Source organism: Harmonia axyridis, chromosome 4, assembly GCF_914767665.1.
Source record: "Harmonia axyridis chromosome 4, icHarAxyr1.1, whole genome shotgun sequence".
Taxonomy (NCBI): domain Eukaryota; kingdom Metazoa; phylum Arthropoda; class Insecta; order Coleoptera; family Coccinellidae; genus Harmonia; species Harmonia axyridis.
In genome coordinates this window covers 43,774,403-43,790,626 of record NC_059504.1, presented here as the reverse complement: position 1 = coordinate 43,790,626, position 16,224 = coordinate 43,774,403, and the positions used below count along the sequence as shown (strand labels likewise).

At 34.5% G+C, this 16,224-nt stretch overlaps 1 protein-coding gene across 1 annotated transcript in view; it reads right to left on the bottom strand.

The window, feature by feature from the left end:
* LOC123678534 (histone deacetylase 4) overlaps nucleotides 1-13,938 on the bottom strand; it is a 40,107-nt gene extending 26,169 nt beyond the window's left edge. Inside the window, exon 1 of the mRNA XM_045615607.1 lies at nucleotides 13,264-13,938. Within this exon, the coding sequence (XP_045471563.1) occupies nucleotides 13,264-13,622 (359 nt within the window). The 5' untranslated portion in view covers nucleotides 13,623-13,938. The remainder of the gene's footprint in view (nucleotides 1-13,263) is intronic.
* Between the last annotated feature and the right edge of the window lie 2,286 nt (nucleotides 13,939-16,224).

Genomic DNA, 16,224 nt, shown 5'->3' with positions numbered 1-16,224 from the left:
GTATTCATTTCAATATATTTTTAGTTAATATGAAACGTTGATTCACAATGGGACATAAAAAGTGCGTTCTTTGTGAAGAAACTCGCGAATTGAGTGAAATATCGTATCACTGATATGTTTTCGTTTCCACTCGCTTCATGTCAAATTTGATAGTTCAGGTTGGGGACAAAATTTGCTTACTGAAAATGACATATGCTTCCTCTATCTATGTTTATTTCTCTGAGGGAGAACACAAATTCGATAGATAATAGTTAAATCCGTGACAGAAGAGTTCCGAGTACCAACATTTAATAAATCAAAAAATATGTGTGAAATTGAGATATTCTCGCACGATTTCGACAAGGTATGGCATATTAGAGGCAATAAATGCATTGTTCTATTCTTAAAATTTCTTGATTTTATTGATACACTCTGAGCACTTTCTAGGGATAATGGAATACATTATGAGCTTAATGCGATGTCCAACATTATATCTTGTGTATCTCCGATGTTTCTTATCATACATCAAAGTTCGCGGATAATAGAAAGAGGACCGAAACAGACATGAACCTTGACATTAGATAATGATGACATTCGTTTCAAAATATCGAAATTACAGTTTATTTATTATTATAAATCGATATTACCGTTCTGCATTTCAAGGTTTCATGAATAATGGAAAAGCATTGCCGGCAGTATAGGCAGGTGATCTTTTTGAATTATTTACTCCAGGGATTCTTGAGAGCGATCGCATGGTTGTATGATTGATAATCTGTTAATTATTGCCACATTTGTTTACAGGAAAATTGGTCGTGAAGTTTCCGGTGAGAAACCTCAAAATTTTTGGAAGAATGTGTACCATGGTTACGAAATCGTCTGTTATAAGTTTAGATAAGATTTTGTGATATCGAAAATGTCTGGAAACCTAAACTTTTCAAGTATTATGCCATAGTTAGTCCGTACATTTGCTCCTGAAGGAAATAACGATGTACAGTTACCAAGTACTAGTACCTTTATAGCAGTAACAAATCAAGAAGTGGATGTAAAAAGTACTTCACTACGAAATATTCATATTGAAAATTGCACCAATTGTTCATTCACTTTCAACATTGAGGGTAAAAATAAAATTTGAGTTGAATTGTTCATAACGTTTTAGTTTCAATGCAAATCGATATTAATAATAAAGTATTCAAGTTGCGCTTTTCATTTTCCTCACCTAGTGCCGCACCTCAATAAATCATTCTTTGCTTTTTGCATGAACGTAGAAAAAATGTTGTATGCAACTCGTGCAAAAATTGTTTATTGCACTTGTTGCATAAATAACTATTGTTTACTTTTGGAACCACAGAATGGATAACGCTTCATATTAATAGCATTTTATTTAGAGATGATTAGCCGAAAAAGACAAAACTTGTTGGAAAAAACTCTAGGAATTCAGACCACAAAAATGCATCATGCTAACTCAAGAAACACCGTAATCCTCTGATATGGCTTTGTTCGACTTGTTTTTTTTTTTAAATCTCATATTACCACTTCAAAAAACTCGTTCTCAGTCGATGAAAGACGAAGAGAATTTGCAGTGAGTACTGAAATCGATTCCTGAAAATGCTTTTAAAAATGCTTCGATTATTCTTGGACGTAAGTTCATTCGGAAGAGGCGATAATATGGATTCTGTATTTCATTGACCAATTTCTGGTAATTTTTTAAAATAATAGGTGTAGTTAAAACAATCCATAATTTTTCTAATATTTAGCTTTAGTTAGCCGACCCTCGCGTTGTATAGGTCCGATCGGGTTCCACTAAATGGCGTTAGAAACTTAGAAAGATAAGATTTCGTACTACAAAAACTTTTTTGACAGTTTTGTGATTAGTTGATCCAGTTTAGTTTGAGTCAAAGATGGACACTAGCAAAGAAAAAATACGCTATATTTTCTAGTTTTTCTTCAGCTGATAATGTAAATAGTGTTACTGTAAGAGCTAAACACGCGTCATTTTGGTTTCGTCGATTCCGTTCCGGTAATTTCGATGTCAAAGATGCATCACGCACTGAAAGTCCAATTGTCGAGTTCGACTGTTATGTAAGTACTGTTAAGAATACCCAAGAGCTAAAAATTGCAAAAAAAACCGTTTGGCACCATTTGCCTAAGGCTGATCTCAAGAAGAAGCTCGATGTATGGGTACCACACGAGTTAACGCAAAAAAACCTCATGGACCGAATTTCCATCTGCGAATCGCTGCTGAACCGCAACAAAATCGACCCATTTTTGAACCGGTTGGTGACTGGTGATGAAAAGTGGATCACTTACGACAACGTCAAGCGAAAACGGTCGTGGTCGAAACGCGGTGAGCCGGCGGAAACGGTTGCCAGGACAGGATTGACGGCCACGAAGGATTTGCTGTGTGTGTGGTGAGATTGACAGGGAATTATCTACTATGAGCTCCTCCCCTACGTCACAACTGTTAACTCGAAACTCTACTGTCAAAAATTGGACCCTCTGAAGGAAGCAATCGCCCAGAAGCGGCCAACTTTAGCCAATTGGAGAGGAATTGTCTTTCATCAGGAGAACGCCAGGACGCACACATTGATAGGGACTCGCCAGAATCTTCGGGAGCTTGGTTTGGGAGGTTCCCAGTACCTAGTACCAAGTGATTATCATCAGTTTTTGCCCATGGCGAACAATTTTGCTGGCGAAAAATTCGCTTCAACAGAGGTCTCAATTTTTTGCCAATAGGGACGAGGGCTTCTATGAGAAAGAGGCAAGTTATCGAACAAAACGGCGCATATTTGACCTAAATCATTCTACCTATGTTAATTGAAGCCTTGTTTTTCTTGAAAAAAGAATGTATTTCTTTTTACTACACCTTATAAATTTCAGAAACGTGCATTTTTACTGTCTCCATGTGGTATGCTGACTTGGTATCGATTCAAAAACCTCGACAAGTTTCAGTTTCGAGTTATACGCGTCATCATTTTTTACGTGAACTCCCTGTACAACAAAATCGTTTCTTATCACCATTCCCATGAAACAGACAGGACAGTTAATAATATCGCGTTCAAAGGTCAATACACTTCGCGGACAGTCGTATTGTAGTTTGGAATTACTCACAACATCAAGAATGTTCTCTCCGGAGGAAGCTCTTCGTGAATAACAATAAGTATATCATCGATTTAAAGGTCTGGGGCATTGCGAGAATGCCTAGTTGCCTTGACCGCTGTATGGTCGAGGCCTTTGGTTAAATTGTAATTGCGATATGATCTGAGGGCGTGTTTCTGTGTGAAGACAGGGTTGACCGATAGTATGCTGAATTTATGGGGGTCATGAAATTTGTTTCACAATTGTTTCAAAAGTGTGTTTCTATTTTTGAGCACTTGCTTCTCGATGATACCACGAATTTTGAGTCGGAAAGGGTCTCAAATGATAAAGTTCGGTTCATCCTTTCTTCTAGGTGTTTTTTTTCGAGGTATATAACTTTAAGTTGGCATAACTGTTCAAGATGGCGACCGATTTAACAGCTGTCAAGTGATTTATTCTCAGTTTGGTTTGGTAATTCATCATGAATAGACTCACGCTTGAACAAGAACAACGCTTGAAAATAGTGCAATTTTATTTCGAAAATAATGGTTCTGTGCGGAATACGTATCGCGCACTACGTCCATTTTATCGTCGACAAAATCGTCCATCAGAGCAGTTGAATACGTCAACAAACAAAATTGCCGCATTTGGAGTGAAGCTAATCCTCAAGTGTATGTCGAAACACCGTTACATCCAGAAAAACTGACTGTTTGGTGAGTTTTATGGGCTGGTGGAATCATTGGTCCGTACTTCTTCAAAAACGATGATGGCCAGAACGTTACAGTCAATGGTGATCGGTATAGAACCATGATTTCTAACTTTTTCATTCCTGAATTGAACAACCATGATGCCCAGGAGCTGTGGTTCCAACAAGACGGTGCAACATGTCACACAGCTCGTGCCACAATCGATTTATTGCTAGACACGTTTGGTGACCGCCTAATTTCACGTTTTGGAGTTGTGAATTGGCCTCCAAGATCTTGTGATTTAACACCGCTAGACTTCTTTCTGTGGGGCTATGTAAAGTCATTGGTCTATGCGAATAAGCCACAAACCCTTGTCCATTTGGAAGACAACATTCGCCGTGTTATTGTCGATATACGGCGAAAAATGTTGGAAAAAGTCATCGAAAATTGGACGTCCAGATTGGACTACATCCGAGCCAGCCATGGCGGTCATATGCCAGAAATCATATTTAAAATCTAATGCCACAAGATTATCTTGCGGATAAATAAAATTCATGTCAATCGAATAATCCATCGTTGTTTTATTGCAATTTGAAGTTCTATAGCTCTAAAAAAAACACCTTTTATAATAATTCTATTATGTCCCGGTTCGTAAGTCGGCAAAATCTCACTAAAAGTACGTTTTCCGTCGACCGCCGCGTTTCGACGACTTCAACTAACCAATCGCAATTCTAGGAATCGCGTAGTTCCGCCCAGCTACAGGATTGGAAGAATTGCGATTGGTTAGTTGAAGTCGTCAAAACGCGGCGGTCGACGTATACCGGCAATTTGATGAAATAATAAATTATTGGACAAGATAATAAAAAAATAAAATTGCTTTGAATAACATCAAAGTACCTTTCCAATGATGTATAAAAAAGGTTGTTATATTTGACAGTCCTGTGATAGCTACCCCTCACTTTTTATTTTCAAATGGCACTCCCTGTATATTGTCAGAGAAAATTGCGTGTCATTCTATTTGGAATACAACGATAGCACATACTTGGTAGGCAGTTTTCTAGTAATAACAACAAAAACTCTAATTAACATTTCCCATGTCATTCGATCAGCATTTAATGGAAAATTATATGGAGATCGTTGTTCTACAGACATTGAATTATTTGCGAGATTATTTTCAAGTTCAATATCTCGAATCTTTATTATCATTGAATTGAGTTATCCAGAAATTCAGCTACACTTGTGTATATATAGATACAGCTTTTTCAAGTGTGAAAGAAAGTTCAGATGAGATTTTTTATTTCTTCCGGAAAGTTTTTAGGCATATTTCAACTGTTGATATACTGATCAACATAAACGTGATAACTCTCTACTAAGACTGTTCGTTTGTTCTCCGAACAGATCGGCCTATCGTCACAATATCTGTAATTTTCTAATTTTGAGCCGGGAATGGTCTCAAACGATAAGATTTGACTCACTGATCTGTACTCAGATTCAATTCTGTCTCGATTGGAAGGAAATAAATACTTGAAACTAAATTTTCAGGTACGAACTTTTGTTTTCCTGATGTTAATTTCAAAACTGCAACTTCGATAGAGATGAAAATTTGAATTTTTATGTTTCATGACAATTTCAAGCCTCGTACAAATTCTCCTTTTTATCGCAAAACTAAAATTATATAAAATTCAAGAAGAATATTCAAACAAAAATAATATTTATGTAATTATAGATGCTTTCGGGATGAGATTTTCTGTGTATTCAGAATAATCAATTCAAGCAAAATTTCATCTTGTTACTATCATCAAAACCATATAAAACACACAATAGTTCCTTCACAACAGATTCGACCTAATTGAGATTTTGGATGTAAATTATAGAATAACAATTTTAACTTCTAAGGTAAGTTCTTGTAGACCCCATCATCAGAATCATAGCAGAATTCAAGCAAGATATCGAAAAAAAAAATATGAGAGCAGAACTGAAGTGAAATCAAGACTTTTGATGGCCATTTATTCTTGCGCCAATTACACCCTTGAAAACCATATATACAGGGTCAGTATTTGACTTGTACATATATATTTCAACCGAAGATTCCTGAGGTCGAAAGAAACACTTTTTTCCTTTACTATTTTTCCGGTTCATTTTTTTTCTCACTTAGTATAGGGAGCATTCTGGAGTTGACCGGACATGGAATTTTATGTTCGGAGAAGATTCATCACATTAATTAAAATTATATTCCGAAAACCATTTCCTTCGATTCCATTCCATTTGCGAGATATAACTGAAAATTCCATTTTTTGTTGATTTTCAACAGCCTGCACCTTTTCAACCGAGCCGAATCGGAAAATATGGAAAAAAAGAGATTCTTTGGACCTCAGGAATCTTCGGTTTAAATATATGTACAAGTCAAAGACTCACCCTATACAGGGTGATTCACCGGGATGGCCTTAGACGTTTATGGAAAACTAATCATAATTTTGAGCTTAAAATTTGCATATTGGGATTTGAGACAATGATCTTTCTCACTAAAATATCTTCAGATCTCTACTACTCTACAGATTACTACTTCCTTATTTCGAATGGCACACCCAGTATATTATTGCATCATCAGATAGCTTTTTTGAAGACAATTTCTGCAATATGCCATGCCTTAGGTAAAAACTTTACACTTCATGAGTTAACGGGATTCTTATGAAAAAAATGGTGGCGATGAAGACTGAAATTTTTTTTGAATATTTCAGCAGAAAAAGCTTTTTTAGAAAAAATTTTTTTCCTTTTCGATTCTGCAAATACGTACGTATCATAAGACTGTTTGTGATTTGGACTAAAAATGTATAGGGTGTTTATAAGAAGATCATGAACATGATCAACTCAAATTCATCAAATTTCAAGATTTTCAAATTAGGACCTATAGTTTTTGTTATTTCGATCGATTCTACGTACAAAAATAGTGGGGGTTACTCAAGCAAACCCTATACCTAAAATAAATATTTAAAGAGTTATCGAGGAAGAACTTTATATGAGGAAAAACCGCAATTTCTAACTTTGTCTTTCACTTCCGGAAAACACAGAAAGAAACTAAAAGTTGTAGAGATCCGAAAATATTTTAGGAAAAAATTTGTCTCAAACCCCAATATGCAAATTTTCAGCTCAAAATTGGAATAAGGTAGTTTTCCATAAACGTCTAATGGGCCATCCCGGTGTGGTCTCTAATTCGAGCATGAAGTACTCAAAATCTTATTCACGTCAGTGCTTTCATCATTTTTTCATGTTGAAATATTCTGTAATATTTTTTATCTTTTTATTTGAATCAGTTTGAAATGAAAATCATCCAAGCAGAATTCATACAATTCTCTTCCAATTATTCAATGTCTAATATTACCCACCAAATCAATTCTAGAGGAAAATTGAATCATATCCATGAGTTGGAAAAGGAATTGTTTTTCAATTCTCACGTGTTAGCTATAGATTTCCAGATTTATCCGATAATCAAAAATAGAACAGAATGACCCAATTTCACTTCTCACCCCATGTCTCAACTCCAGATTGTCACGTTGCCGGCGAAAATACAATTACCTATCATTTTTGCATAATTACTGTGAGGCAGATCGAAATCCTCGAATCGCGCTTGCACGCAATTTCCTGAATAGAATTGCAGGAAAGGAGGAAGTTACGTGTACGAAAATGACGTTCGTATCGATTGCGTAATTCTGACGAAATTAATCTTTCAGATATTGAAACCAGAGGGTGGTAGCGCGTGAGTAGGGTGTTTTTTTTCAGAGCTATAGAACTTTAAATTGCAATAAAACAACGATGGATTATTCGATTGACATGAATTTTATTTATCCGTAAGATAATCTTGTGGCATTACATTTTAAATATGATTTCTGGCATATGACCGCCACGGCTGGCTCGGATGTAGTCCAATCTGGACGTCCAATTTTCGATGACTTTTTCCAACATTTGTGGCCGTATATCGGCAATAACACGGCGAATGTTGTCTTCCAAATGGTCAAGGGTTTGTGGCTTATCCGCATAGACCAATGACTTTACATAGCCCCACAGAAAGTAGTCTAGCGGTGTTGAATCACAAGATCTTGGAGGCCAATTCACAGGTCCAAAACGTGAAATGATGCGGTCACCAAACGTGTCTTTCAATAAATCGATTGTGGTACGAGCTGTGTGACATGTTGCGTCGTCTTGTTGGAACCACAGCTCCTGGACATCATGGTTGTTCAATTCAGGAATGAAAAAGTTAGTAATCATGGCTCTATACCCATCACCATTGACTGTAACGTTCTGGCCATCATCGTTTTTGAAGAAGTACGGACCAATGATTCCACCAGCCCATAAAGCGCACCAAACAGTCAGTTTTTCTAGATGTAACGGTGTTTCGACATACACTTGAGGATTAGCTTCACTCCAAATGCGGCAGTTTTGTTTGTTGACGTAACCATTCAACCAGAAGTGTGCTTCATCGCATAAACGAAATAAAATGGACGTAGTGCGCGATACGTATTCCGCACAGAAGCATTATTTTCGAAATAAAATTTCACTATTTGCAAGCGTTGTTCAGGCGTGAGTCTATTCAGGATGAATTGCCAAACCAAACTAAAAATAAATCACTTCACAGCTGTTGAATCGGTCGCTATCTTGAACAGTAGTGCCAACTTAAAGTTATATACTTCGAAAAAAAACACCCCTTATAACAAAAATCTCAAATAAAAATCCTAAAGCACCAATTAAATCATCCTTCACAATTTTCACGATGCCACAGATTTTTCTCATAACACTGATAAAAAGATTTTTTTCAATCGACAACTATTAGTAACGATAAATATAGCAATTTGTTGCAGACAGCTGACATTTTATAATGGTGAACAAGTACAACTTCTACTTTATTTGAAAGAAATGTTGCCGGCGATTTGAGAAACCAAAAAATCTGTTAATTGAGATCGAAATGTCACAAAAGTGTTATGTTGATGGATGATACTCATCTAAATCTCACCTTCCCAATTGTAACAGATCATTTGGTGACGGTTGTGAAGCAGTCGAAGATGAACATCTTTCAAGAAGGCCATTAACCTCGACAAGTGATGAAAACATCAACAAAAACAAGGAGCTCGTACTTTCCAATCGTTAAATGACTCAAAGAGACCTTGTAGAGATTATAAGTATATCAGACTGATCAATACAAACAATTATAAATTGCAATTTGGGATTGTTTTATGTGACTTCTCATGTTGTTCGTAAATATTTGATTATGATGTTCGAACAATGGCTTGTGTTCGAGAGATCCATCATAATATGTGGATAATAAGATATTGATTTCCTCTGATAGTTTTTAATTATGAATTTTTGGGAATATTGTTCGAATTTTGGATGATTTGTAACATTGGGTCCAAACCCAGACACAAGATATTCACCATGAAGTTTCATATTTAATATATGATTATTTAATATTACTTAGTTTTGGTATTTTATATATTAAAAAATGTTATAAACCATAGAAAAAAATTTGCATTGTTTTTTCACGAATAATATATCACTTTAAAAATATATCGTTTCGAGTCAAGGAGAGATAAAAAGAGAACAGTCAATATGTTTTGCGTGCATGTTCAAATTGGTGTTTATGAAATTTTTTCACGAAATGTCGACTTCAATATTTTACATACAGCTGAATTGATTTTGACGATTGATTTTTAATTTAAATTCAATAATTTTGCTTCTCAGAGTAATAAACATAGATAGAGGGAGCATATATCATTTTCAAGCAAATTTTGTTCCCAACATGAATTATCAAATTTGATATTGACCGAAATGAATAAGTGATACGATATTTCACTCAATTCGCGGGTTTATCCACAAAGAACGCTCTTCTTATGTCCCATAGTGAATCAACGTTTCATATCAACTCGAAATATATTGAAATACATACCCAAATATATCAGAAAGTCAGAAAACAAACTTCAAGCGCGCTAAACGACGTGGAAAAACCCATGACATTAGGGGAGCAAAAGTTCTCAAACCTTGGATTTCATCATGTAGATACAGAAAATAATAAATATTCTGCTTATTATGAATTCGACAATTGGGAAAAATATCGGATTCCAAAAATATTTAAATTTGCATATTTAATCGAGAATCACTCAAATAAATATATTCCATTATTATTATTAATAATATAATTCATAATGATATAGTAAAATTGTGGATTTGAAAATATATCACAATCCGACAACGTAATATAACCATGTTGGGGACATATAAAAATTGCGTATACTCCCTCTATCTACGTTTATTGCTCTATAGTTTGCCTAAATAAATTTTGCAATAATTGCTTATATGATTATGATGAACAATATATTGTGGCCTTCCCATTACTAGGCTCATGGACTGAGCTGTCAAACTGATATTTTGGCACAAGGAGGAGAGCCACCTAGTCAAAAAATAACATATCTTATAATTGGGTAAACTGTAAATTGGAATTCATTTGTCTCTTAAAAATTAATTAATGCATTTAAAGGCATGAAACAAAAAAAAAATGTTGAAAAGGAATGATTCTTGATAGAAATTGTTAATTTTAAATATCATTCCACAGGATGTTTTGAAATTAGGGTTTAACAACAGACTTCTCTTTAACCCTGTAAAATAACCAATGAGACAGCATTTAACCAAATAGCGAATAAGCAAGTTGAAATTAATAATTTTATCTACAGTTTTCAGGAAAAAGTTTGAAAATCGAACTAATAATAAAAAACTACGAGACCTCAAATTTTACTGAATATCGATTTGTTGCATTGTTTGCATGTGAGTGAATATCGAATCTAGAAAAGTAAATTTTTGTTCAGTGGCACTATGTTCAAAGCGATCGCATGTTGTTCCATCCAAAGAATTGATATATCTCTATCCAACAAATAAACACATAATCTCAGGCTGTGGCTGGATGCACGCTATCAAATTTCCATTTCTGCTGATTTGCCCATGTTAATTATAATAATTGTTGGGCGATCAACTTCGTTGGAGTACTGCTCACGATATTCTAAAGTAGGTTTGTAATTCATCCAATTAGTAACACCTGAATACACAGAGATAAAATTTCAATCTCACTATGGATTTATAAATCTATTGTAGGTAGGTACTTCTCTGAACGTAACTCGGAACGTAACGATGAAAATCTTAGGAATTGTTTAATTTTTTCTTATATCACAGAAAAATTATTCAGAGAAAATATCACGCTGTAAGGTTTCAATATGTCATTGGGTCCGAAATATTGGAAAATTCATATCTATCGACTACCTCAATTTTACGATGACTCAAGTTATATAAAAATGAGTTTTTCCTACAACCGCACAAGATTATATTATTTACATCCGAGTTCACATCAATAACTTGTTCCAACACCTTAAATTTTTTCACCAGTTTCACTATTGCCGGCCTAGAAGATGCCTCACGTCGACCCAAAAATACTTTGGTTTTGCGAACTGTGACTGTAAAATTTTCACCATTTTGTAGTGAATTTTTACAATTTCACTGCTTTGTTGAAGCAAGTATCGTTCCATTTTTAGTAGCGGCGTAGTTTTTACTTGTCAAATGTCAAAAGATGACATCTTCAAAAGTGCCAGCTTTCCATAAAGCGGGCTATTCAAAATGGAACACCCTTTGTAGCAAAACATGAAAGGAATAATTTAGTCATTCAAATTTGATACCTCTGACAATTAAAAAAAGTGCTAGATCAGACAAATAATTGGCGAACGATATCCACTTGATTTTTATTATAAATATATAAAGGGTGTTTCTATATAAGACGTGTACCTTGAAGGAGGTGTTAGAATCACTCTTTTGCCGTCGATTGAGCCATATTTATTGATAACCGTTTATCAACAGCTTCCGAGTTATTTGAGTGGTTTCAAAGAAAATTAATTTTTCGTCTTGTTTTTTTACGTTGACAAAGTTTGATGTAAATTTTGGATCATTTTAATCAGAAAAGAATATGATATGTATGAAAAAAGCAAAACTATGTTGTATTATATGCAGAATAAAAATCAGTATGATTTGAAAGTAGGTAAAGAAAATAGTAAATTTCTAATATAAATTTGTCTTCAATTTTCAAATTCCACAATTTGTATATGACAGAATTCGAGACAAAATTATTATAAAAACTTGTAAAATTCCTTCTTTATTTCTTTGAAGAGTTTTCGTTAGAATACAGGCACTAGTCTTTTTTCAGCAGATTTTGATTCGAGAGGGGAAAGGAGCAAAGAAGGGAAACTAATGATTTGAATATTTCTTATTGCAATAAGACTCAAAATTTCTGTAGAAAATACATTCATAAATTATGTTTTAAATGATTTCGACTCGGATTTCGATCATTGCTTATACAGCTCGTACCTTTTTTCTTATTTCCTCAGTTGTTACTTTTCGCCTGAAATTTACTTTCAGTCATCTCGCTGCTTCGTCTATTCTAACGATGTTAGATCCGGACTTATCGCTGGCCATGAAAATTGACAAAAAATGAAGTATGGTGAGGAATTTTTTGAAAATCACAAAGACTTGAATATCTCGTAAACTGTTGATTTTTGGTTATCACTGAATAAGGCTCAAACGATAACAAATCATTCATACTAACACATCCTCCCAGGTTCACGTCTAATTTGGAAAAACCCTGTATATTAAATAAAACATCTTTGTCCAAGCTTTGATTCACAAAAAGACTACAGACCTAGGTATACAATTATTTTTCATCTATGTCAGACCAGATGGTAGTTTTTTTTATGGACAACGATAATTGAAGAGGGCAGTCAACATAACCTTGATTTTTCACTTGACATTGACCTAACAAGTTCATATTTTGTTATTGTCAATTCACCATAATAATAAAAATCGTTTTCAACGAATTTTGATGTGAATTCTTTCATTCTTTTTTATCGCAAAACATCTAGCACTAGTTTTTGCCATGCAATTAAACTGCAATCAAGATGCATGTCATGAAATTCATATCAGCTGTTCATAACATACAAAACCCGCTAATATCGCATCGATATTTAATCTCGTTATTTTTTGTCCATTAGAGCAGTGACGTAGATTTGTATTTATTTAACCCAATTAGTAACACCTGAATATACATCGATAAAGATTCTGTCCAACCATGACGTTACAAATCAGTTCAACGTCAGTGGCCGCGACCCTGCAGAAATACTACATTCTTCTGGTACATCCCGATTACATTCAAGCAAACGATTCACGAGGAATGTTTCTATTAAACTTTATTGAGTAATAGATTGACGACCTAGAAAGGGGAACTTCAAAGTTCAGTGTTAACCGAGATTGATGTACACAGAGAATTCGCAATCTTCTTCCTATAGATGCAGAGCTTTCTCGACAAGTTAACCGTCTAGAAAATGAAGACATTCCGATGTCGCGGAATAAATTTGAATAATTCATAATGACGTTCCACGTACATATGGAACGGAGTTTTACGACTTTTCTAGATGTTTACAAACATCAGCTGATTGTGATCACTCACCAGCAAGGACTTTCAACTCGAGGCGTTTTGTTAGAACTACCAGAAGCCCTCTGTCTCAGGAATGCCTGTAATTTGTGTTTAACCTCCGTAGAAGCAACCGCGCTTTCTTCGTGTTTCTCCTTTTTCCTGAGAGCCTCCAGTTGTTCGCGTTGTCTTAGTTCCTGTAAATGTTTTTGACGTTCCCAAAACTCCTTGTAATATTGTTTGAGCTGCAGATCATGCTGCTCGGCTAGGTGCTGCTGCTGTTGCTGGAAATGCTGCAGCAGTATCTGATGTTGCAGCTGATGCTGCTTCTTCATTTGCAAGATCTGTTGCTCCAGTTCTCGTTCTGGAGCCTCGCGTTGCTGTTCAGCCATCATTTAGGAAGTAACGTTTGCGATCACTGAACACAAACACACCAAAACTTAATCCGATAATTTCGATGGGCCAACACTGGAATATGTCAGGAACGAAAAGTTTATACCGTGATCGAGTGAGGTCATTTCGGTCGCACTAACTGACAAACAGCAATGAGCAAAATACACTCAACACACTCAATTCGACATTAGCCTAGTGCTGTGTTGTCGGATCTTTTGAGAGCCGATATCGATAAGAGACTCGCAGTGGACTAAACGGAGCTAAACTTACGGTTAGGCTCTGCTACCACGGCAACCGACCAAACCACTGTCGTTTACTCATCGCTACTTGCCAGTGTTGCCGGTTCTTGCTACGGAATTTCCTGGAATCGTTTATCTGGTCTGTTCTCGGGAATGGAAAATTTCGAATCTTCGATTCGGGCATAAATTATTAATGATATGGGTGTCCAACTTAATAATGTGGATCGAGATTGACCTTACTTGAGAAACGATGTGCGCAATCAGTTGAATTTGAATATGTAATTGGTTTGATTGTAAACAAAAAACACTGTTCGTTTCACACAATGGTTATTATTTTGATTATCTCAAACATTATTATAACCTGTCGTGAAAAAATATTTCAAAAAACCATTATAGAGTTATCATCATACCTAAGTGTATCAATCATCATAGTAGTTAGGAATTAGTTTTGAATTTTATGATTGACTGACATGTATGTGTATATTTCAATGAAGTAATTTTGTTTTTTAATTTAATTTAATTTTTAAAAGTAACAAGGGACATGCAGTACAGCAAGTGAATAGATTTTTGATTCTTCTAGAGAAGTTCTGAACATTGTATGGTGGACAGATGAATTTTCGATTTGGTTTGAAATTGTTTTTGGAAAAATACGCTCCTGAAATTTCAGAAATTAACTTTTTGGGTATAACGATGATCTGAAAATACTGTGAATTTAAGTTAATCAATTAAAGCTTCCTTACATATCAGTAAATTTCTTAATTTGGGTTGGAAAATATACCCACCGGCAAAATTGAGAGAACGGACAAAAATTGAAATTTGTATTTCATTTTTTATTGAACCCTCGGCTGAATTTTGCAATTTTTTTTATCGTAGCTCAATTCCTTGGAAACATAACTGTTCGACTACAGTTCTCAGTTATTTTTTGTTATATATAATACATATATACAGGGGTCAACAAAAATAATGAAAAGTTATCTTTCATTTTTATAATCAGAACAGTAAATAATTGCTGTTCTGTAATGTTCCTCAAAATTAAGAGAGATTACCACCACGTGGCTTTCCTCGTATCAGTCAAACAACTCAAACACCCATTTATTACCCCTTTGGCACTCCAACGATGATCAAACTTTGTACGGTGTACGAAGTTGTACATTATTCACTTATTTTTATTTCTCTATCTATATGGAGAATGTAAGTAGAGGGCAGCACAGTACCACGGTCGATTATTTTTTTCACTAAACTATAATTATACTATAGTTCACCTTTTTTTGTAATAATTTTTTGTAAGTTTTTCTCCCACGAATATTTCAAAAATATATCGATGCTTATTACATTGAACATATCATCAATTCTTTTGAAAAGAAAAACGAAAAGTTACTAATATATTTTTTCAATCGCAAATCAAAAATATTGTCATTCTACAATGTGTAATATTTTTCAAAGAAATTATGCGAAAAACCTAATAAAATCGCTGCTTGTAATAGAAAAAATCTATAATTTCGTTATGAACTGAGCTGCCACGTGGTGGTATGCCCTCTTAAGTTATCGCAATCAATAAAATAGAAAATTTTCAGAAAATATGAGGCAACATCTTCGTATCAACATTCTCGGCTGTAATAGATTCCCCAGAATGTTCTGAATAAAAGCCTCCGTTTCACTTTTTTGTTCACCCCTGTATAACAACAAAAAACGAATTAACTGAGAACTGCATCTGAACTGAATTTTGCCATTGTGAATATTAATAAATATTAAGCCACGGTATCATTTGATCCGAATTCTGAATTAAATATTCGAAATCTTTCAATTCTGAACTATTTGAACATAAAATAATGATATCGGTGAAAATATGTCCTTTCACAAATAAATCTTGTATGTACTCAGTAGTATGTTTTTTAATCCTTTCAATGGATTCAATCCTCACCGGATGTAAATTCATATTGATTCCATAAAAAAAATATAAACACGTTCAATTTCTACAAATTGTAGAAATGTGTGTTTATATTTATTTTTATCAAATGTTGTGCCTATATTGAATTAATATTTTTTTAAGATGAATCTTCTTAAATTTGACTGTTTATAATTTGATAATGCGGTTTCAAAGTAGGAAGAATTAAGGTTATTTTACCAAATTTCATGCGAACAGATCTTTCAGTTCCAGAGATGAGCTCTAGTCAGCGGAAAATGGAATGAAAATTTTCTCTTATGTGGTTCTGTTTTCTTCTTCCCTAAACAATATTCCATTCGTTTTTTGGGTTTCCATACATTGCACGTGTGAGTTGAGAACTTTGAAAATAGAGTTGAGTAATGTAAATTGATTCGTTCCTAAAAAATATTTGAGAAGGTGTTGAATAAATGTTATCCTTGA